Below are 23,369 nucleotides of genomic sequence, written 5' to 3'. Positions count from 1 at the left end.
TTTTCTCTGCACTACAGTTCCCTGCACCTAAGTCCAAGGTCTAGAACCGTAGGGAAGAGTGGGTCGAACCACTCAAGGGTAATTATTGCACGAAGCCTGGTAGGAGACCAGAACGAGCAAGAGAAACACCCTACAGCAGCAAGAAATCTCCACAGGAGAAGTACAAGAAGGTACATAAGGTGATGGAGAGTAGTTCAGACGAACAGAAAAGTGATACAGACTCCGGAAGCAAGGAGCTGGGTTGTCTGAAACTACATAATGTGATCAAAATGGAGGATCACCAAACTATCTGGGTCACACTCAAGATAGCAGGAGTCCAAGTGAAAATGGAATTGGACACAGGATCAGCCCTAACAGTCATAAACTGAAGGGACTACAAGCGGCTATTCTCACATACACCCTTGAGAGATACAAAGATTGTCTTGAAGATGTACACGGGGCAAAAAGTCTACCCCAAAGGAAAAATAAGGGTGAACGTTATATATAACGGTAAGGAAACACCAAAAATGGACCTATATGTATTGCCAGATGGACGTGAATGGATCCGGAAGATACAGCTAGATTGGCATTCCATACAAGCACTGACTGTAGATGCCAAAAAGGATGACAACGTCACACCTGGACGACTGTCAAAAATGCTAACTGACGCAAAAGAAGTGTTCCAGCAGGGACTCGGAACACTAAAAGGCATAACAGCGATGATCAAAATAGAGGAAAATGCAAGCCCAAAGTTTTTTAAGGCCAGACCGGTACCTTATGCAATCCGCCCAGCCGTCGAAGCAGAGCTGGAAGGTTTGGAACGTTCAGGAGTACTGTCCAAAGTACACTGGAGCGAGTGGGCTACACCCATCATTCCTGTAATGAAGAGGTCGTTGAGTAATACGCCTGGGGAACCAAAGAAGGTTCGCATCTGTGGGGACTTTAAGGTGACAGTGAACCCAGGCCTAGAAATTCAGTAAGGCCCCGCCAGGTCTTTAGCGCCCGAAATTTAGCGCTCGCCCGGATTCCCGTAGCGCCCGCCTGAAATTCAGTTGCGACGGGCCAAGACAGAGGCGGGCGCTATTGCAGGGTTTGGCCGCCTCGCTTGGGGCGATGAAAGTCTATTTCAGGCGTCCAGCTGCCGCTGCGCCACCCGATGCGGTGCGGCAGGCTGGGGTACTGCAGGCCTCCTCCTTCTCTTAAGGAGGAGCTGCCTGCAGCCGTGAGATCGCCGCTGGATTCCCCCGGCAAATGAGCCCGGCACCACGGAGAAGTGCCGGGCTCGCGGGAGTCAGACAGCAATGCCGTGGGGGGGTGGTGCAGGAGTCCGGGGAGGGAGGTGCGGCCATGCGGCCGCCGGGAAAGCGGCCGGCCGCCCCTCCACCTTTATGCGCCGGCCTCTCGGAGCTGCAAGGCCCCGTTTTTCAAACGTTGTTTGCGGCCGCTGCGGGCGAGGCGGCCGCAACTGAATTTGGCCTTCGGCACGGAATCGCGTTGGAATCGGGGCGCTGCGCACACCGATGACGTCATCGGTGCCGGCGCAGCGCTACCGGCTAACGCCGCTGTTAGGGACCAACTTAATTTCAGGCACTAAAAAACTTCCGGCGCAACCCACTCTTTCGCCCCTAAGTGGGCGCAAACGCGACTGAATTTCTAGGCCCCAGTCCTTCACACTGTACAATATCCGCTTCCGTGGATTGAAGATATTTTTGCCTCGCTATCTGGAGGGAAACGCTTCACTAAGATTGATCTGGCCCTGGCGTACCTGCAAATGGAGGTAGAAGAAGCCTCGAAACAGTACCTCACGATCAACACTGATAAAGATCTCCACCAATACAACCGGCTGGCGTTCGGGGTAGCATCAGCTCCGGCTATTTGGCAAAGGGCAATGGAACAAGTCCTGCAAGGGATTCCAGGGACCCAGTGTTATTTGGACGACATCCTGGTCACGGACGAAAATGACAGTGATCACCTCGCCAACCTGGAGCAGGTACTCACTAGATTGAAGGAATATGGGCTCCGAGCTAATCGCCACAAATGCGAGTTTTTCCAGAAGCAGATCTCGTATTGTGGCCACGTTATTGATGAAGAGGGTTACATAAGTCCCCTGAAAAGATTGAGGCAGTAGTCAAGGCTACAGCACCGGAAAATGTGTCACAACTGAGGTCGTTCCTCGGGCTGGTGAACTACTACCACAAGTTCTTGCCGAATTTATCTACCGTACTACACCCACTGAACACCCTACTGCAAACGGGGGTACCATGGAAGTGGAGTGACGAATGTAAACGAGCTTTCCAGAAGAGCAAAGCATTGATCACATCAAAAGAGGTGTTGGCTCATTTCAACCCAGCACTACCAATTCGGTTGGCGTGTGATGCATCACCCTATGGCATTGGAGCGGTGCTGTCGCACAAATTCCCGGACGGCTCGGAGAGGCCAGTAGCCTTTGCATCTCAGTCACTAACCTCAGCTGAGCGTAACTATGCCCAGATTGACAGGGAGGCCCTCAGCCTAGTGTGGGGAGTGAAAAAGTTCAATCACTATCTGCACGGGCAGAAGTTCACCTTGCTGACTGACCACCAACCACTTGTCTCCATCTTTAATCCAAAGAAGGGCGTTCCGGTGATGACTGCGCAACGGCTACAAAGATGGTCCCATTTTCTAGGGGTGCACCAATATGAAATCGAGTATAGGGGCACGAAACAGCATGGAAACGCTAATGGGCTATCACGCCTGCCACTGCCTACTGCGGAGGAAGCACCAGCAGTGGATCCTGTGGAAATATTTCATTCGACTATAATTGAATGCTTGCCAGTAACTAACGCTGGTATAGAGAAGGAGACCTGAAATGACCCGACACTGTCTCGGGTATATGATTTGACGGTGAAGGGATGGCCAGCACATGGCGACTTACTGTTGCCAGCATTCTCATCCAGAAGAGAACAGCTGTCAGTATGCCAGGGGACCTTGATGTGTGGATCCCGATTGGTAATTCCACCCAAGTTAAGGGAGAGAGTGCTCAATGAGCTTCACGAAGGTCATCTGGGAGGGGTGATAATGAAAAGCCTTGCTAGGGCTTATGTGTGGTGGCCGGGGATCGATCAGCAAATCGAGGACCTGACAAAGAGCTGCTCAGGATGCCAGAAGGTCCAAAATGCACCACCACATGCCCCTCTACACCCATGGGAGTGGCCCTCATCTCCATGGCAACGGGTGCATATTGATTTTGCTGGTCCATTCATGGACTCAATGTTTTTAATAGCCGTGGATGCGCACTCGAAATGGCCTGAGGTGATCAAAATGTCCTCCACCACCACGGAGAAAACTATTGCAGTCCTACGGAACATTTTTGCCAGGAACGGCTTGCCAGAGCAGATTTGCTCTGATAACGGACCACAGTTTGTGTCCGAAGAGTTTCGAAGATTTATGAAAAGGAATGGGGTAAGGCATTACACATCCGCCTCGTATCACCCAGCCACAAATGGATTGGCTGAGAGGTTCGTACAAACCTTTAAAAAAGCAGTAAAGGCCATGTGCGATGACGACATTCCACTGCAGCATAAGGTGGACAATTTCCTGTTAGCCTACAGAAATGCGACACATGCAGTCACCAACCAGGCCCCAGCCATGATGTTCTTTAACCGAAGGTTGAGATCTCGTCTGGATTTGCTCAGACCAAATGTACGAAGAGATGTTGAGAGTAAGCAATTCCAGCACATCAATGAGAAGCCGACAAGGAGCTTCAATGTAGGGCAACCAGTCTTGGCCCGCGACTACTGAACAGAGAAATGGCAACCAGGAACGATATGCACACGGCAGGGGCCACTAATGTACACAGTGGATGTTGGTAAGAACATTGTGAGACGCCATGCTGACCAGATCCTGGAGTCACAGGAACGAGTCAACCCCATGTCTCGGCCATACGTACCTGGTGAGGAACCCGACGTACAGGTCGCATCTACCTCAGAAACAATAGCATTGGAAGCTGATGAATCAACTGACGACAGGGTGCTAGAATCGCCTCCGCACCAAGAGCGAGACACTCGGGAAAGGCGTTATCCAGAAAGAATCAGGAAGCCTCCCCAAAGACTGAATTTATAAATAGACTATTTTCAGCTAATGTTGCATGTTAAAAGTGTTAATTGTAATTAGTTTGATATTTAATTGTTAAATGAGTGTTGTGGTACTGTTAATCTAAAAGGGGAGGAATTGTAATGTATGTACCTTTAAGGGAGAGAACTACTTTTTACAGCATTACAGCGATACTGTAGTACCGGCAGCGACCACACCTGTATATAAACCCTGAGTAGGGATCTATACAGTTAGTTCTAGAGTAACCCTCATTCAGTAAACACCTGTTGTACCGTTTCTCCTGCAGTCTGTGTCTTATTATACACAGACACAACACTCTCTACTGGCTGGAATAATACCTAGCACAAAGGAATATGGTTCTGGTTGTTGGAGGCCAATCATTTCAGCCCCAAGACATCGCTGCAGGAGTTCCTCAGGGCAGTATCCTAGGTCCAACCGTCTTCAGCTGCTTCATCAATGACCTTCCCTCCATCATAAGGTCAGAAGTGGGGATGTTTGCTGATGATTGCATTGTTCAGTTCTATTCGCAACTCCTCAGATAATGAAGCAGTCCATGTCCGCATGCAGCAAGACCTGGACGACATTCAGGTTTAGCTGACAAGTGGCAGGTAACATTCGCACCACACAAGTGCCAGGCAGTGACTGTCTCCTACAAGAGAGCGGCTAACCACCGCCCCTTGACATTCAACGGCATTACCATTGCTGAGTTCCCCAATATCAACATCCTGGGGGTCACCATTGACCAGAAACTTAACTGGACCAGCCACATAAATACTGTGGCAACAAGAGCAGGTCAGAGGCTGGGTATTCTGCCTCACCTCCTGACTCCCCATAGCCTTTCCACCATCTACAAGGCACAAGTCAGGAGTGTGAAGGAATACTCTCCACTTGCCTGGATGAGTGCAGCTCCAACAACACTGGGTGAGAGTGATCATAATATGATCGAATTCTTCATTAAGATGGAGAATGAAGTCGTTGACTTAGAGACTAGGGTACTAAATTTAAATAAAGGAAACTACGATGGTCTGAGGCACGAGTTGGGTAGGATTGATTGGGGAATGTCACTCAAAGGGTTGACGGTGGATAGGTAATGGCAAACATTCAAAGACCGCATGGATGAACTACAGAATTTGTTCATCCCAGTTTGGCATAAAAATAAAACAAAAAAGGTGACTCAACCGTGGCTAACAAGGGAAATTTGGGATAGCATAAGATCCAAGGAGAGGACATATAAATTGGCCAGAAAAAGCAATAATCCTGAGGATTGGGAGCAGTTTAGGATTCAACAAAGGAGGACAAAGGGATTAATTAAGAAAGGGAAAATAGAATGAGAGTAAGCTTGCAGGGAACATAAAAACTGACTGTAAAAGCTTTTATAGATATGTGAAGAGAAAAAGATTGGTGAAGTCACGGTAGGTGCATTGCAGTCAGAATCAGGGGAATTTATATTGGGGAACAAAGAAATGGCAGACCAACTAAATACATATTTTGGTTCTGTCTTCACAAAGGAGGACACAAATAACCTCCCAGAGATGCCGGGGAACATAGGGTCTGATGAAAGGGTGGAACTGAAACAAATCAATATTTGTAGGGAAATGGTTTTAGGGAAATTGATGGGACTGAAGGCCGATAAATCCCCAGGGCCTGATAATTTACATCCTAGGGTACATAAGGAAGTGGCCCTGGAAATAGTAGATGCATTGCTGATCATCTTCCAACATTCGATGGAAGCTGGAACAGTACCCATGGATTGGAGGGTAGCTAATGTTACCCCACTATTCAAAAAAGGTGGTAGAGAGAAAACGGGGAATTACAGACCGGTAAGCCTGACATCGGTAGTGGGGAAAATGCTAGAGTCCATTATAAAAGATGTAATAGCAGAGCACTTGGAAAACAGTGACAGGATCGGACAAAGTCAACATGGATTCACAAAAGGTAAATCATGCTTGACTAATCTACTGGAATGTTTTGAGGATGTAACTGGTAAAATAGATAAGGGAAAACCAGTGGATGTGGTGTATCTGGACTTTCAGAAGGCCTTCGATACGGTCCCGCATAAGAGATTAGCGTGTAAAGTTAAGGCACATGGGATTGGGGGCAAGGTATTGACTTGGATAGAGAACTGGTTGGCAGACAGAAAGCAAAGAGTTGGAATAAACTGGTCTTTTTCCGAATGGCAGGCAGTGACTAGTGGGGTACCGCAGGGATCGGTCCTTGGACCCCAGCTATTCACAATACATATAAATGATCTGGACAAGGGAACTAGATGTAATATCTCCAAATTTGCAGACGACACAAAGCTGGGTGGACGTGTGTGCTGTGATGAGGATGTCGAGAAACTCCAGGATGATTTGGACATGTTGGGTGATTGGGCAGAAACATGGCAGATGCAATATAACGTGGATAAATGTGAGGTTATCCACTTTGGTGGCAAAAACAGGAAGGCAGATTATTATCTAAATGGCAATAGATTGGGAGAAGGGGAAGTGCAACGAGACCTGGGTGTCCTTGTGCACCAGTCGCTGAAGGTAAGCATGCAGGTGCAGCCGGCAGTTAAGAAGGCAAATGGTATGTTGGCCTTCGCAGCGAGAGGGTTTGAGTACAGGAACAAGGATGTCTTGCTGCAGTTGTACAGGGCCTTGATGAGACCACATCTTGAGTATTGTGTGCAGTTTTGGTCGCCTTATCTGAGGAAGGATGTTCTTGCCATGGAAGGAGTTCAGCGAAGATTCACCAGGCTGATACCTGGGATGGCAGGAATGACGTATGAGGAGAGGTTGGGTCGATTGAGCTTGTACTCGCTGGAGTTTAGAAGAATGAGAGGGGATCTCATTGAAACTTATAAAATTCTGACAGGACTGGACAGGCTAGATACAGGAAGGATGTTTCCGATGGTCGGGGAGTCCATAACCAGGGGACACAGTCTAAGGATAAAGGGTAGGCCATTTAGGGCAGAAATGAGGAGGAATTTCTTCAGCTAGAGAGTGGTGAACCTGTGGAACTCTCTACACAGAAGGCGGTGGAGGCCAGTTCATTAAATATATTCAAGAAGGAGTTGGATATATTTCTCAAGTCTAAAGGGATCAAGGGGTATGGGGAGAAAGCAGGGACTGGGTAATGAATTTGGATGATCAGCCGTAATTGCATTGAATGGCGGAGCAGGTTTGAGGGGCCAAATGGCCTACTCCTGCTCCTATCTTCTATGTCTATGTTAAGAAGCTTGACACCATCCAGGACAAAGTAGCCTGTTTGATTGGCAGCCCATCCACCACCTTAAACATCCACTCCCTCCACCCCCGGCGTACCGTGTCCACAGTGTGTACCATCTATAAGATGCACTGCAGCAGCTCACCAAGGCTTCTTTGGCAGCGCTTCCCAAACCCACGACCTCTTCCACCTGGAAGGACAAATGCAGCAGGTGAATGGGAAGACCATCACCTCCAAGTTCCCCTCCAAGTCGCACACCATCCTGACTTAGAAATATATCGCCGATCCTTCATCGTCGCTGGGTCAAAATCCTGGAACTCCCTCCCTAACAGCACTGTGGGAGTGCCTTCACCACACGGACTGCAGCGGTTCAAGAAGGCAGCTCACCACCACCTTCTCAAGGGCAATTAGGAATGGGCAATAAATGCTGGCCTTGCCAGCGACGCCCACATCCCAGGAACAAATAAAAAAAAACTTAAATGATTGAAATGAAGACACAGGAAAATAAGGAAGCCTGTTAATGAAAAGAATAGCTGACTAAATTAAACAAATGAAAAATTTTTAATGCCAAGAACTGAGTGAACACAAAAAGAAAAATCAGAGAATGATGAAATAGAGGAAACTAAATGATGGAAATTAATTTCTCTGAATGTCCAAATAATACTATCTTTAATCACCAACTGACATGGCTAATTTGAAGAATTAGTGGGAAACCCCCTTCTAGCTCCCTCTGAGATTACACTCTGTTCCCTCCCTACATTCCTTGTGGTTTAAACAAAGGTTTATTTGAATGTATCACAAGTGGGCTGAGTTTCGGTAAGTGCACCTGTGAAATATAACCCAAACAGGTCAAGGTCAGTCTCGTTCTTAGTCATTTCTAGACTTTATAAAGGAGAGAGGCAGCACAGAAGTCCCATCACAAACCTGCCTCACAGCTGGTTTGTGACAGAAGCCCCATTACTTCTCTGTTCCTTCAATCTACAGCTTGGCAAGATGACTTTACTCTACGCTGTTATACTCTCGGGAATTATTTGTGAGTATTAAACTTATTTGTTTTGAGGGAATTTATCTGAAAGTATTTTTCCAAATATATCATTCATTGCCAGATATATTCATTTATCTTAAACTTTCAGTTCTTTAAATGACCAAAAAGCTATTTGCTGCATTAGCGCAGACTCAATACCATACAGGTTTTTATAACAATTAAACCAAGGCCCTATCAGCTGGATGTAAAAGATCCCTCGGCATTTTTCACAGAAGAGTAGGGGAGTTCTCCTCGGTATCCTGGCCAAAATTCACCCCTCAACCTATATCACTAAAAGAGATGATGGTCATTATCTCGTTGCTGTGTGCAACTTGGCTGCCGCATTTCCTACATTACAACAGTGACTACACTTTGAAAGCACTTCATTGTAAAGCACTTTGGAGCATGCTGAGGTTGTGAAAGGCACTATGGAAATGCAATTTCTTTCTTTCGTTCTTTCTCTCTCTTTCTCTCTTTCTTTCTTTCTCTCTCTTTCTTTCTCTCTCTTTCTGTCTCTCTTTCCTTCTTTCTCTCTTTCTTTCTCTCTTTCTTTCTAGGAGACAATTTCAGACAGAGATACTGAGTTAAAATCGTGTGAAAGAGAGAAAGAATGAGAGAGAGAGAAACATAGAAAGCTAGAAATTATTTTGCCGATAATATCGGATAACACTTGTGCGAGATCCTCTGTCTGGTGTTTAACAGGTTAATACCTCTATTAAAATAGCAACAGAATATCATATAAATGCATTAAGCATCCATCTGCTGTGTTAGGCAATGGTAATTTCTAGCCAGAACAGAGATTCAGAGAGAGACAGAGCCAGATAGACAAACACACACATACAGATTTAGACAAACACAGACAAGAGAGACAGAGGAAAAGTGAAAGAATTAAATATTTAACTTCTGTCAACTTCGTGTAACTATGAAATGTACTTTTAATGTCCGTTGATTGGTGTCACAGAATAAGTGGTTGTAAATTGCTGTTTTCTTTCTATATTTAGTTCTGCATTTGACTGCAGTTATGTGGAGAGACTGGAGAAGCTGGGGTTGTTCTCCTTAGAGCAGAGAAGGTTAAGAGGAGATTTGATAGAGATGTCCAAAATCATGAATAGTTTTGATAGAATAAATAATGAGAAACTCTTTTCAGTGGCAGAAGGGTCAGTAACTGGAGGACACAGATTTAAGGTGATTGGCAAACCAGAGGCGGCATGAGGAAAAACATTTTTACGCAGCGGGCTGTTGTTATCTGGAATGCACTGCCTGAAAGGGCAGTGGAAGCAGATTCAATAGTAACTTTCAAAAGGGAATTGGATAAATACTTGAAGGGAAAAAAATATACAGGGCTATAGGGAAAGAACAGGGGAGTGGGACTAATTGGATAGCTCTACCAAAGAGTCGGCACAGGCACGATGGGCCGCATGGCCTCCTGCTGTGCTGTATCATTCTATCATTCTAGAGTAACAATTTCAGCCTGTGAGTCACATTGCCACTTTAATGCTCGAACCTGTCCTGGCATCTGTTTGAACAGCAGCCAATTGTTTCTCAACAGCAACACGGGGTTCCACTTTCACAACAAGTACATAAGTCACTGGGAAAGTTACAGCACAACACAAAGGGGGAGAAATTCGGTGGAGCCGCAAACTGGGCGCCCAGCTCACCTGGGCGCCGGAATTACTGCTGCGATCGGAGCAGTTGCGACCGCCGGAAATTCAGCTTGTGCGCCCCAAGAGGGACACGGGGTGCTGCTCGAGGCGCTCCGCGTCCCTCTTAGGGCGCTGAAACTGAATATCGCAGCGCAACGTGCCGTAGCGCCACACGCTGCGGCACGGCGCGCTGCGGTACTGCATGCCTTCCTCCCATTCTTAAGGGGGAGGGGCCTGCACCAGCGCGATCAGAGATCGCGAGTGCCGGCAAAAGAGCCCGGCACCGAGGAGAAGTGCCGGGCTCTCGGAAAACAATCGGCACTGCCGCGGGGGGGGGAGATCAGGAGGCCCGGGGACGGAGGTGCTGGCAGGCGGCCGCCGAAAAAAATGGCCGCCCTGCACCTCCACCTTAATTTGCACCACTCCCGCCACAGGTAGGCCCTGTGAACCGGGCGCGATTTGCAAACGGCGCTACAGAGGCGGGCACTACCAAATATCGCGATCGGGGCGGTAGCGGGGCGCTGCGCACACCGATGACATCATCGGTTGCGGCGCAGCGCAACAGGCTAATGCCGCCATTAGCGCCCCAGCTAAATATCGCGGGAGGCGTGGCCAGTGGCGCGAAAGCCACTGAGTGCCCTCTTTAGGCGCTAACTGGTGGCACAGCCCACCGAATTTCTAGGCCAAAGTGTGTAGTGTAAGAAATGTAAACAGACACCCCAAACAAGTCACTAAGAGCTACTGGATTCTGAACTGCAAACTAGAGCTTTAAGTTAACGGGATGATATTCCTGTGTCTCACTACAGCTAAATTCCTGAAATAGCCGAATCCAGCAATGTCACTCAAAGTCCACCATATTGGACATGGCGGCATCATCATATGATACCACCTTCATGTACTGGTCAGTTTATAATCTGATGGTTCACAGGGTAACCCTGCACCCTAACAAAGCTCGTTAATCATTTAAATTTAACAACAGAAAATGCTGGAAATACTCAGCAGGCCAGGCAGCATCTGCAGTATTTTGCTATTATAATCATTTAAATGTGTTGTCTTCTCTCTCTCCTGGATATTGCTGTCTGTCTCTCTCCTGTGTAACTGATGCTTTCTCTCCCTTTATCCTGTATAATTACAGTTCTGTCTCTATCTCACTGTTGTATAATCACTATCCTCTCTTTATTTTATAATCACTGCCCTTTCTTTCCTGTACTATTGCTGTCCTCTATCTCCGATATATAGTTACTGGTTTCTGTCACTCCTGTATGTTGTTATTGTGTCTTTCAGCTGTATGAATGCTGTCCTTTATCTGTCTCTTCTGTATAATTGCTGTTTTCTCTCTCTCACACACAAATATTACTATCTGCTCACTTTCTCTATTCATTCTATAATTGTTGTCTTATCTCTCTCCCTCTCTTGTATATTACTGTCCTCTCTCCTGTATAGTTGCTGTCTTTCTCTCTTTCTCCAGGATATTACTGTCCTTTCTCCTGTATAAGTGCTGTCTTTCTCTCTTTCTCCTGGATATTACTGTCCTCTCTCGTGTATAGTTGCTGTCATTCTCTCTTTCTCTTGGATATTACTGTCCTCTCTCCTGTATAATTGCTGTCTTTCTCTCTTTCTCCTGGATATTACTGTCCTCTCTCCTGTATAATTGCTGTCTTTCTCTCTTTCTCTTGGATATTACTCTCCTCTCTCCTGTAAAATTGCTGTCTTTCTCTCTTTCTCCTGGATATTACTGTCCTCTCTCCTGTATAATTGCTCCCTTTCTCTCTTTCTCTTGGATATTACTGTCCTCTCTCCTGTATAAGTGCTGTCCTTCTCTCTTTCTCCTGGATATTACTGTCCCCTCTCCTGTATAATTGCTGTCTTTCTCTCTTTCTCCTGGATATTACTGTCATCTCTCCTGTATAATTGCTGTCTTTCTCTCTTTCTCTTGGATATTACTGTCCTCTCTCCAGTATAATTGCTCTCTTTCTCTCTTTCTCCTGGATATTACTGTCTTCTCTCCAATATAAGTACTGTCTTTCTCTCTTTCTCCTGGATATTACTGTCCTCTCTCGTGTATAATTGCTGTCTTTCTCTCTTTCTCTTGGATATTACTGTCCTCTCTCCTGTATAATTGCTGTCTTTCTCTCTTTCTCCTGGATATTACTGTCCTCTCTACTGTATAATTGCTGTCTTTCTCTCTTTCTCCTGGATATTACTGTCCTCTCTCCAGTATAATTGCTGTCTTTCTCTCTTTCTCCTGGATATTACTGTCTTCTCTCCTATATAAGTACTGTCTTTCTCTCTTTCTCCTGGATATTACTGTCCTCTCTCGTGTATAATTGCTGTCTTTCTCTCTTTCTCTTGGATATTACTGTCCTCTCTCCTGTATAATTGCTGTCTTTCTCTCTTTCTCCTGGATATTACTGTCCTCTCTCCTGTATAATTGCTGTCTTTCTCTCTTTCTCCTGGATATTACTGTCCTCTCTCTTGTATAATTGCTGTCTTTCTCTCTTTCTCTTGGATATTACTGTCCTCTCTCCTGTATAAGTGCTGTCTTTCTCTCTTTCACCTGGATATTACTGTCCTCTCTCCTGTAAAACTGCTGTCTTTCTCTCTTTCTCCTGGATATTACTGTCCTCTCTCCTGTATAATTGCTGTCTTTCTCTCTTTCTCTTGGATATTACTGTCCTCTCTCCTGTATTAGTGCTGTCTTTCTCTCTTTCTCCTGGATATTACCGTCCTCTCTCCTGTATAATTGCTCTCTTTCTCTCTTTCTCTTGGATATTACTGTCCTCTCTCGTGTATAGTTGCTGTCTTTCTCTCTTTCTCTTGGATATTACTGTCCTCTCTCCTGAAAAATTGCTGTCTTTCTCTCTTTCTCCTGGATATTACTGTCCACTCTCCTGTATAATTGCTGTCTTTCTCTCTTTCTCCTGAATATTACTGTCCTCTCTCCTGTATAATTGCTGTCTTTCTCTCTATCTCTTGGATATTACTGTCCTCTCTCCTGTATAATTGCTGTCTTTCTCTCTTTCTCCTGGATATTACTGTCCTCTCTACTGTATAATTGCTGTCTTTCTCTCTTTCTCCTGGATATTACTGTCCTCTCTCCAGTATAATTGCTGTCTTTCTCTCTTTCTCCTGGATATTACTGTCCTCTCTCTTGTATAAGTGCTGTCTTTCTCTCTTTCTCCTGGATATTACTGTCCACTCTCCTGTATAATTGCTGTCTTTCTCTCTTTCTCCTGAATATTACTGTCCTCTCTCCTGTATAATTGCTGTCTTTCTCTCTTTCTCCTGGATATTACTGTCCTCTCTCCTGTATAATTGCTCTCTTTCTCTCTTTCTCTTGGATATCACTGTCCTCTCTCCTGTATAAGTGCTGTCTTTCTCTCTTTCTCCTGGATATTACTGTCCTCTCTCCCGTATAATTGCTGTCTTTCTCTCTTTATCCTGGATATTACTGCCATCTCTCCTGTATAATTGCTGTCTTTCTCTCTTTCTCTTGGATATTACTGTCCTCTCTCCAGTATAATTGCTGTCTTTCTCTCTTTCTCCTGGATATTACTGTCTTCTCTCCTATATAAGTACTGTCTTTCTCTCTTTCCCCTGGATATTACTGTCCTCTCTCCTGTATAATTGCTGTCTTTCTCTCTTTCTCCTGGATATTACTCTCCTCTCTCCTGTATAATTGCTGTCTTTCTCTCTTTCTCCTGGATATTACTGTCCTCTCTCCTGTATAACTGCTGTCTTCCTCCCCTCTCCTGGATATTACTGTGCTCTCTCCTGTATAATTGCTGTCTTTCTCTCTTTCTCCTGAATATTACTGTCCTCTCTCCTGTATAATTGCTGTCTTTCTCTCTTTCTCCTGGATATTACTGTCCTCTCTCCTGTATAAATGCTGTCTTTCTCTCTTTCTCCTGGATATTAATGTCCTCTCTCCTGTATAATTGCTCTCTTTCTCTCTTTCTCTTGGATATTACTGTCCTCTCTCCTGTATAAGTGCTGTCCTTCTCTCTTTCTCCTGGATATTACTGTCCTCTCTCCTGTATAATTGCTGTCTTTCTCTCTTTCTCCTGGATATTACTGTCATCTCTCCTGCATAATTGCTGTCTTTCTCTCTTTCTCTTGGATATTACTGTCCTCTCTCCAGTATAATTGCTGTCTTTCTCTCTTTCTCCTGGATATTACTGTCTTCTCTCCAATATAATACTGTCTTTCTCTCTTTCTCCTGGATACTACTGTACTCTCTCGTGTATAATTGCTGTCTTTCTCCCTTTCTCTTGGATATTACTGTCCTCTCTCCTGTATAATTGCTGTCTTTCTCTCTTTCTCCTGGATATTACTGTCCTCTCTCCTGTATAATTGCTGTCTTTCTCTCTTTCTCCTGGATATTACTGTCCTCTCTCTTGTATAATTGCTGTCTTTCTCTCTTTCTCTTGGATATTACTGTCCTCTCTCCTGTATAAGTGCTGTCTTTCTCTCTTTCACCTGGATATTACTGTCCTCTCTCCTGTAAAACTGCTCTCTTTCTCTCTTTCTCCTGGATATTACTGTCCTTTCTCCTGAATAATTGCTGTCTTTCTCTCTTTCTCTTGGATATTACTGTCCTCTCTCCTGTATTAGTGCTGTCTTTCTCTCTTTCTCCTGGATATTACTGACCTCTCTCCTGAATAATTGCTCTCTTTCTCTCTTCTCTTGGATATTACTGTCCTCTCTCGTGTATAGTTGCTGTCTTTCTATCTTTCTCTTGGATATTACTGTCCTCTCTCCTGTATAATTGCTGTCTTTCTCTCTTTCTCCTGGATATTACTGTCCTCTCTCCTGTATAATTGCTGTCTTTCTCTCTTTCTCCTGGATATTACTGTCCTCTCTCCTGTATAATTGCTGTCTTTCTCTCTATCTCTTGGATATTACTGTCCTCTCTGCTGTATAAGTGCTGTCTTTCTCTCTTTCACCTGGATATTACTGTCCTCTCTCCTGTAAAATTGCTGTCTTTCTCTCTTTCTCCTGGATATTACTGTCCTCTGTCCTGTATAATTGCTGTCTTTCTCTCTTTCTCTTGGATATTACTGTCCTCTCTCCTGTATTAGTGCTGTCTTTCTCTCTTTCTCCTGGATATTACTGTCCTCTCTCCTGTATAATTGCTCTCTTTCTCTCTTTCTCTTGGATATTACTGTCCTCTCTCCTGTATAAGTGCTGTCTTTCTCTCTTTCTCCTGGATATTACTGTCCTCTCCTGTATAATTGCTCTCTTTCTCTCTTTATCCTGGATATTACTGTCATCTCTCCTGTATAATTGCTCTCTTTCTCTCTTTCTCTTGGATATTACTGTCCTCTCTCCAGTATAATTGCTGTCTTTCTCTCTTTCTCCTGGATATTACTGTCTTCTCTCCTATATAAGTACTGTCTTTCTCTCTTTCCCCTGGATATTACTGTCCTCTCTCCTGTATAATTGCTGTCTTTCTCTCTTTCTCCTGGATATTACTGTCCTCTCTCCTGTATAATTGCTGTCTTTCTCTCTTTCTCCTGGATAATGCTGTCTTCTCTCCTGTATAATTGATGTCTTTCTCTCTCCCCTCTCTTGGATATTACTGTCCTCTCTCCTGTATAAGTGCTGTCTTTCTCTCTTTCTCCTGGATATTACTATCCTCTCTCCTGTATAATTGCTGTCTTTCTCTCTTTCTCCTGGATATTACTGTCCTCTCTCCTGTATAACTGCTGTCTTCCTCCCCTCTCCTGGATATTACTGTGCTCTCTCCTGTATAATTGCTGTCTTTCTCTCTTTCTCCTGAATATTACTGTCCTCTCTCCTGTATAATTGCTGTCTTTCTCCCTTTCTCTTGGATATTACTGTCCTCTCTCCTGTATAATTGCTGTCTTTCTCTCTTTCTCCTGGATATTACTGTCCTCTCTCCTGTATAATTGCTGTCTTTCTCTCTTTCTCCTGGATATTACTGTCCTCTCTCTTGTATAATTGCTGTCTTTCTCTCTTTCTCTTGGATATTACTGTCCTCTCTCCTGTATAAGTGCTGTCTTTCTCTCTTTCACCTGGATATTACTGTCCTCTCTCCGGTAAAACTGCTGTCTTTCTCTCTTTCTCCTGGATATTACTGTCCTCTCTCCTGTATAATTGCTGTCTTTCTCTCTTTCTCTTGGATATTACTGTCCTCTCTCCTGTATTAGTGCTGTCTTTCTCTCTTTCTCCTGGATATTACCGTCCTCTCTCCTGTATAATTGCTCTCTTTCTCTCTTTCTCTTGGATATTAATGTCCTCTCTCGTGTATAGTTGCTGTCTTTCTCTCTTTCTCTTGTATATTACTGTCCTCTCTCCTGTATAATTGCTGTCTTTGTCTCTTTCTCCTGGATATTACTGTCCACTCTCCTGTATAATTGCTGTCTTTCTCTCTTTCTCCTGGATATTACTGTCCTCTCTCCTGTATAATTGCTGTCTTTCTCTCTATCTCTTGGATATTACTGTACTCTCTCCTGTATAAGTGCTGTCTTTCTCTCTTTCACCTGGATATTACTGTCCTCTCTCCTGTAAAATTGCTGTCTTTCTCTCTTTCTCCTGGATGTTACTGTCCTCTGTCCTGTATAATTGCTGTCTTTCTCTCTTTCTCTTGGATATTACTGTCCTCTCTCCTGTATTAGTGCTGTCTTTCTCTCTTTCTCCTGGATAATACTGTCCTCTCTCCTGTATAATTGCTCTCTTTCTCTCTTTCTCTTGGATATTACTGTCCTCTCTCCTGTATAAGTGCTGTCTTTCTCTCTTTCTCCTGGATATTACTGTCCTCTCTCCTGTATAATTGCTGTCTTTCTCTCTTTATCCTCGATATTACTGTCATCTCTCCTGTATAATTGCTGTCTTTCTCTCTTTCTCTTGGATATTACTGTCCTCTCTCCAGTATAATTGCTGTCTTTCTCTCTTTCTCCTGGATATTACTGTCTTCTCTCCTATATAAGTACTGTCTTTCTCTCTTTCCCCTGGATATTACTGTCCTCTCTCCTGTATAATTGCTGTTTTTCCCTCTTTCTCCTGGATATTACTGCCCTCTCTCCTGTATAATTGCTGTCTTTCTCTCTTTCTCCTGGATAATGCTGTCTTCTCTCCTGTATAATTGATGTCTTTCTCTCTCCCCTCTCTTGGATATTACTGTCCTCTCTCCTGTATAAGTGCTGTCTTTCTCTCTTTCTCCTGGATATTACTATCCTCTCTCCTGTATAATTGCTGTCTTTCTCTCTTTCTCCTGGATATTACTGTCCTCTCTCCTGTATAACTGCTGCCTTCCTCCCCTCTCCTGGATATTACTGTGCTCTCTCCTGTATAATTGCTGTCTTTCTCTCTTTCTCCTGAATATTACTGTCCTCTCTCCTGTATAATTGCTGTCTTTCTCTCTTTCTCCTGGATATTACTGTTCTCTCCTGTATAAGTGCTGTCTTTCTCTCTTTCTCCTGGATATTACTGTCCTCTCTCCTGTATAATTGCTCTCTTTCTCTCTTTCTCTTGGATATTACTGTCCTCTCTCCTGTATAAGTGCTGTCCTTCTCTCTTTCTCCTGGATATGACTGTCCTCACTCCTGTATAATTGCTGTCTTTCTCTCTTTCTCCTGGATATTACTGTCATCTCTCCTGTATAATTGCTGTCTTTCTCTCTTTCTCTTGGATATTACTGTCCTCTCTCCAGTATAATTGCTGTCTTTCTCTCTTTCTCCTGGATATTACTGTCTTCTCTCCTATATAAGTACTGTCTTTCTCTCTTTCTCCTGGATATTACTGTCCTCTCTCCGGTATAATTGCTGTCTTTCTCTGTTTCCCCTGTATATTACTGTCCTCTCTCCTGTATAATTGCTGTCTTTCTCTCTTTCTCCTGGATATTACTCTCCTCTCTCCTGTATACTTGCTGTCTTTCTCTCTTTCTCCTGGATATTACTGTCCTCTCTCTTGTATAATTGCTGTCTTTCTCTCTTTCTCTTGGATATTACTGTCCTCTCTCCTGTATAAGTGCTGTCTTTCTCTCTTTCACCTGGATATTACTGTCCTCTCTCCTGTAAAACTGCTGTCTTTCTCTCTTTCTCCTGGATATTACTGTCCTCTCTCCTGTATAATTGCTGTCTTTCTCTCTTTCTCTTGGATATTACTGTCCTCTCTCCTGTATTAGTGCTGTCTTTCTCTCTTTCTCCTGGATATTACCGTCCTCTCTCCTGTATAATTGCTCTCTTTCTCTCTTTCTCTTGGATATTACTGTCCTCTCTCGTGTATAGTTGCTGTCATTCTCTCTTTCTCTTGGATATTACTGTCCTCTCTCCTGTATAAGTGCTTTCTTTCTCTCTTTCACCTGGATATTACTGTCCTCTCTCCTGTAAAATTGCTGTCTTTCTCTCTTTCTCCTGGATATTACTGTCCTCTGTCCTGTATAATTGCTGTCTTTCTCTCTTTCTCTTGGATATTACTGTCCTCTCTCCTGTATTAGTGCTGTCTTTCTCTCTTTCTCCTGGATATTACTGTCCTCTCTCCTGTATAATTGCTCTCTTTCTCTTGGATATTACTGTCCTCTCTCCTGTATAAGTGCTGTCTTTCTCTCTTTCTCCTGGATATTACTGTCCTCTCTCCTGTATAATTGCTGTGTTTCTCTCTTTATCCTGGATATTACTGTCATCTCTCCTGTATAATTGCTGTCTTTCTCTCTTTCTCTTGGATATTACTGTCCTCTCTCCAGTATAATTGCTGTCTTTCTCTCTTTCTCCTGGATATTACTGTCTTCTCTCCTATATAAGTACTGTCTTTCTCTCTTTCCCCTGGATATTACTGTCCTCTCTCCTGTATAATTGCTGTCTTTCTCTCTTTCTCCTGGATATTACTGTCCTCTCTCCTGTATAATTGCTGTCTTTCTCTCTTTCTCCTGGATATTACTGTCTTCTCTCCTGTATAATTGATGTCTTTATCTCTCCCCTCTCTTGGATATTACTGTCCTCTCTCCTGTATAAGTGCTGTCTTTCTCTCTTTCTCCTGGATATTACTATCCTCTCTCCTCTATAATTGCTGTCTTTCTCTCTTTCTCTTCGATATTACTGTCCTCTCTCCTGTATAACTGCTGTCTTCCTCCCCTCTCCTGGATATTACTGTGCTCTCTCCTGTATAATTGCTGTCTTTCTCTCTTTCTCCTGAATATTACTGTCCTCTCTCCTGTATAATTGCTGTCTTTCTCTCTTTCTCCTGGATATTACTGTCCTCTCTCCTGTATAAGTGCTGTCTTTCTCTCATTCTCCTGGATATTACTGTCCTCTCTCCTGTATAAGTGCTGTATTCCTCTCTTTCTCCTGGATATTACTGTCCTCTCTCCTGTATAAGTGCTGTATTTCTCTCATTCTCCTGGATATTACTGTCCTCTCTCCTGTATAATTGCTGTCTTTCTCTCTTTCTCCTGGATATTACTGTCCTCTCGCCTGTATAATTGCTGTCTTTCTCTCTTTCTCCTGGATATTACTGTCCTCTCTTCTGTATAATTGCTGTCTTTCTCTCTTTCTCCTGGATATTTCTGTCTTCTCTCCTGTATAATTGCTGTCTTTCTCTCTTTCTCCTGGATATTACTGTCCTCTCTCCTGTATAATTGCTGTCTTTCTCTCTTTCTCCTGGATATTACTGTCCTCTCTCCTGTATAATTGCTGTCTTTCTCTCTTTCCCCTGGATATTACTGTCCTCTCTCCTGTATAATTGCTGTCTTTCTCTCTTTCTGCTGGATATTGCTGTCCTCTCTCCTGTATAAGTGCTGTCTTTCTCTCTTTCTCCCGGATATTACTGTCCTCTCTCCTGTATAATTGCTGTCTTTCTCTCTTTCTCCTGGATATTGCTGTCTTCTCTCCTGTATAAGTGCTGTATTTCTCTCTTTCTCCTGGATATTACTGTCCTCTCTCTTGTATATTTGATGTCTTTCTCTCTTTCTGCTGGATATTACTGTCCTCTCTCCTGTATAGTTGCTGTCTTTCTCTCTTTCTCCTGGATATCACTGTCCTCTCTCCTGTATAATTGCTTTCTTTCTCTCTTTCTCCTGGATATTACTGTCCTCTCTCCTGTATAATCGCTGTCTTTCTCTCTTTCTCTTGGATATTACTGTCCTCTCTCCTGTATTAGTGCTGTCTTTCTCTCTTTCTCCTGGATATTACCGTCCTCTCTCCTGTATAATTGCTCTCTTTCTCTCTTTCTCTTGGATATTAATGTCGTCTCTCGTGTATAGTTGCTGTCTTTCTCTCTTTCTCTTGTATATTACTGTCCTCTCTCCTGTATAATTGCTGTCTTTGTCTCTTTCTCCTGGATATTACTGTCCACTCTCCTGTATAATTGCTGTCTTTCTCTCTTTCTCCTGGATATTACTGTCCTCTCTCCTGTATAATTGCTGTCTTTCTCTCTATCTCTTGGATATTACTGTACTCTCTCCTGTATAAGTGCTGTCTTTCTCTCTTTCACCTGGATATTACTGTCCTCTCTCCTGTAAAATTGCTGTCTTTCTCTCTTTCTCCTGGATGTTACTGTCCTCTGTCCTGTATAATTGCTGTCTTTCTCTCTTTCTCTTGGATATTACTGTCCTCTCTCCTGTATTAGTGCTGTCTTTCTCTCTTTCTCCTGGATAATACTGTCCTCTCTCCTGTATAATTGCTCTCTTTCTCTCTTTCTCTTGGATATTACTGTCCTCTCTCCTGTATAAGTGCTGTCTTTCTCTCTTTCTCCTGGATATTACTGTCCTCTCTCCTGTATAATTGCTGTCTTTCTCTCTTTATCCTCGATATTACTGTCATCTCTCCTGTATAATTGCTGTCTTTCTCTCTTTCTCTTGGATATTACTGTCCTCTCTCCAGTATAATTGCTGTCTTTCTCTCTTTCTCCTGGATATTACTGTCTTCTCTCCTATATAAGTACTGTCTTTCTCTCTTTCCCCTGGATATTACTGTCCTCTCTCCTGTATAATTGCTGTTTTTCTCTCTTTCTCCTGGATATTACTGCCCTCTCTCCTGTATAATTGCTGTCTTTCTCTCTTTCTCCTGGATAATGCTGTCTTCTCTCCTGTATAATTGATGTCTTTCTCTCTCCCCTCTCTTGGATATTACTGTCCTCTCTCCTGTATAAGTGCTGTCTTTCTCTCTTTCTCCTGGATATTACTATCCTCTCTCCTGTATAATTGCTGTCTTTCTCTCTTTCTCCTGGATATTACTGTCCTCTCTCCTGTATAACTGCTGCCTTCCTCCCCTCTCCTGGATATTACTGTGCTCTCTCCTGTATAATTGCTGTCTTTCTCTCTTTCTCCTGAATATTACTGTCCTCTCTCCTGTATAATTGCTGTCTTTCTCTCTTTCTCCTGGATATTACTGTCCTCTCTCCTGTATAATTGCTCTCTTTCTCTCTTTCTCTTGGATATTACTGTCCTCTCTCCTGTATAAGTGCTGTCCTTCTCTCTTTCTCCTGGATATGACTGTCCTCACTCCTGTATAATTGCTGTCTTTCTCTCTTTCTCCTGGATATTACTGTCATCTCTCCTGTATAATTGCTGTCTTTCTCTCTTTCTCTTGGATATTACTGTCCTCTCTCCAGTATAATTGCTGTCTTTCTCTCTTTCTCCTGGATATTACTGTCTTCTCTCCTATATAAGTACTGTCTTTCTCTCTTTCTCCTGGATATTACTGTCCTCTCTCCGGTATAATTGCTGTCTTTCTCTGTTTCCCCTGTATATTACTGTCCTCTCTCCTGTATAATTGCTGTCTTTCTCTCTTTCTCCTGGATATTACTCTCCTCTCTCCTGTATACTTGCTGTCTTTCTCTCTTTCTCCTGGATATTACTGTCCTCTCTCTTGTATAATTGCTGTCTTTCTCTCTTTCTCTTGGATATTACTGTCCTCTCTCCTGTATAAGTGCTGTCTTTCTCTCTTTCACCTGGATATTACTGTCCTCTCTCCTGTAAAACTGCTGTCTTTCTCTCTTTCTCCTGGATATTACTGTCCTCTCTCCTGTATAATTGCTGTCTTTCTCTCTTTCTCTTGGATATTACTGTCCTCTCTCCTGTATTAGTGCTGTCTTTCTCTCTTTCTCCTGGATATTACCGTCCTCTCTCCTGTATAATTGCTCTCTTTCTCTCTTTCTCTTGGATATTACTGTCCTCTCTCGTGTATAGTTGCTGTCATTCTCTCTTTCTCTTGGATATTACTGTCCTCTCTCCTGTATAATTGCTGTCTTTCTCTCTTTATTCTGAATATAACTTTCCTCTCTCCTGTATAATTGCTGTCTTTCTCTCTATCTCTTGGATATTACTGTCCTCTCTCCTGTATAAGTGCTTTCTTTCTCTCTTTCACCTGGATATTACTGTCCTCTCTCCTGTAAAATTGCTGTCTTTCTCTCTTTCTCCTGGATATTACTGTCCTCTGTCCTGTATAATTGCTGTCTTTCTCTCTTTCTCTTGGATATTACTGTCCTCTCTCCTGTATTAGTGCTGTCTTTCTCTCTTTCTCCTGGATATTACTGTCCTCTCTCCTGTATAATTGCTCTCTTTCTCTTGGATATTACTGTCCTCTCTCCTGTATAAGTGCTGTCTTTCTCTCTTTCTCCTGGATATTACTGTCCTCTCTCCTGTATAATTGCTGTGTTTCTCTCTTTATCCTGGATATTACTGTCATCTCTCCTGTATAATTGCTGTCTTTCTCTCTTTCTCTTGGATATTACTGTCCTCTCTCCAGTATAATTGCTGTCTTTCTCTCTTTCTCCTGGATATTACTGTCTTCTCTCCTATATAAGTACTGTCTTTCTCTCTTTCCCCTGGATATTACTGTCCTCTCTCCTGTATAATTGCTGTCTTTCTCTCTTTCTCCTGGATATTACTGTCCTCTCTCCTGTATAATTGCTGTCTTTCTCTCTTTCTCCTGGATATTACTGTCTTCTCTCCTGTATAATTGATGTCTTTATCTCTCCCCTCTCTTGGATATTACTGTCCTCTCTCCTGTATAAGTGCTGTCTTTCTCTCTTTCTCCTGGATATTACTATCCTCTCTCCTCTATAATTGCTGTCTTTCTCTCTTTCTCCTCGATATTACTGTCCTCTCTCCTGTATAACTGCTGTCTTCCTCCCCTCTCCTGGATATTACTGTGCTCTCTCCTGTATAATTGCTGTCTTTCTCTCTTTCTCCTGAATATTACTGTCCTCTCTCCTGTATAATTGCTGTCTTTCTCTCTTTCTCCTGGATATTACTGTCCTCTCTCCTGTATAAGTGCTGTCTTTCTCTCATTCTCCTGGATATTACTGTCCTCTCTCCTGTATAAGTGCTGTATTCCTCTCTTTCTCCTGGATATTACTGTCCTCTCTCCTGTATAAGTGCTGTATTTCTCTCATTCTCCTGGATATTACTGTCCTCTCTCCTGTATAATTGCTGTCTTTCTCTCTTTCTCCTGGATATTACT

General features: G+C 43.5%; 1 protein-coding gene across 1 annotated transcript in view; it reads left to right on the top strand.

Moving 5' to 3' along the window:
- Nucleotides 1-8,185: 8,185 nt before the first annotated feature.
- LOC147116018 (serotransferrin-2-like) overlaps nucleotides 8,186-23,369 on the top strand; it is a 129,453-nt gene continuing 114,269 nt past the window's right edge. The window contains exon 1 of the mRNA XM_085990728.1: nucleotides 8,186-8,311. Within this exon, the coding sequence (XP_085846854.1) occupies nucleotides 8,272-8,311 (40 nt within the window). The 5' untranslated portion in view covers nucleotides 8,186-8,271. The remainder of the gene's footprint in view (nucleotides 8,312-23,369) is intronic.

Source organism: Somniosus microcephalus, chromosome 6 (assembly GCF_052327205.1).
Source record: "Somniosus microcephalus isolate GS21.2 chromosome 6, FLI_Smic_1.0, whole genome shotgun sequence".
NCBI lineage: Eukaryota > Metazoa > Chordata > Chondrichthyes > Squaliformes > Somniosidae > Somniosus > Somniosus microcephalus.
This window is presented reverse-complemented; position numbering and strand designations above follow the sequence as displayed.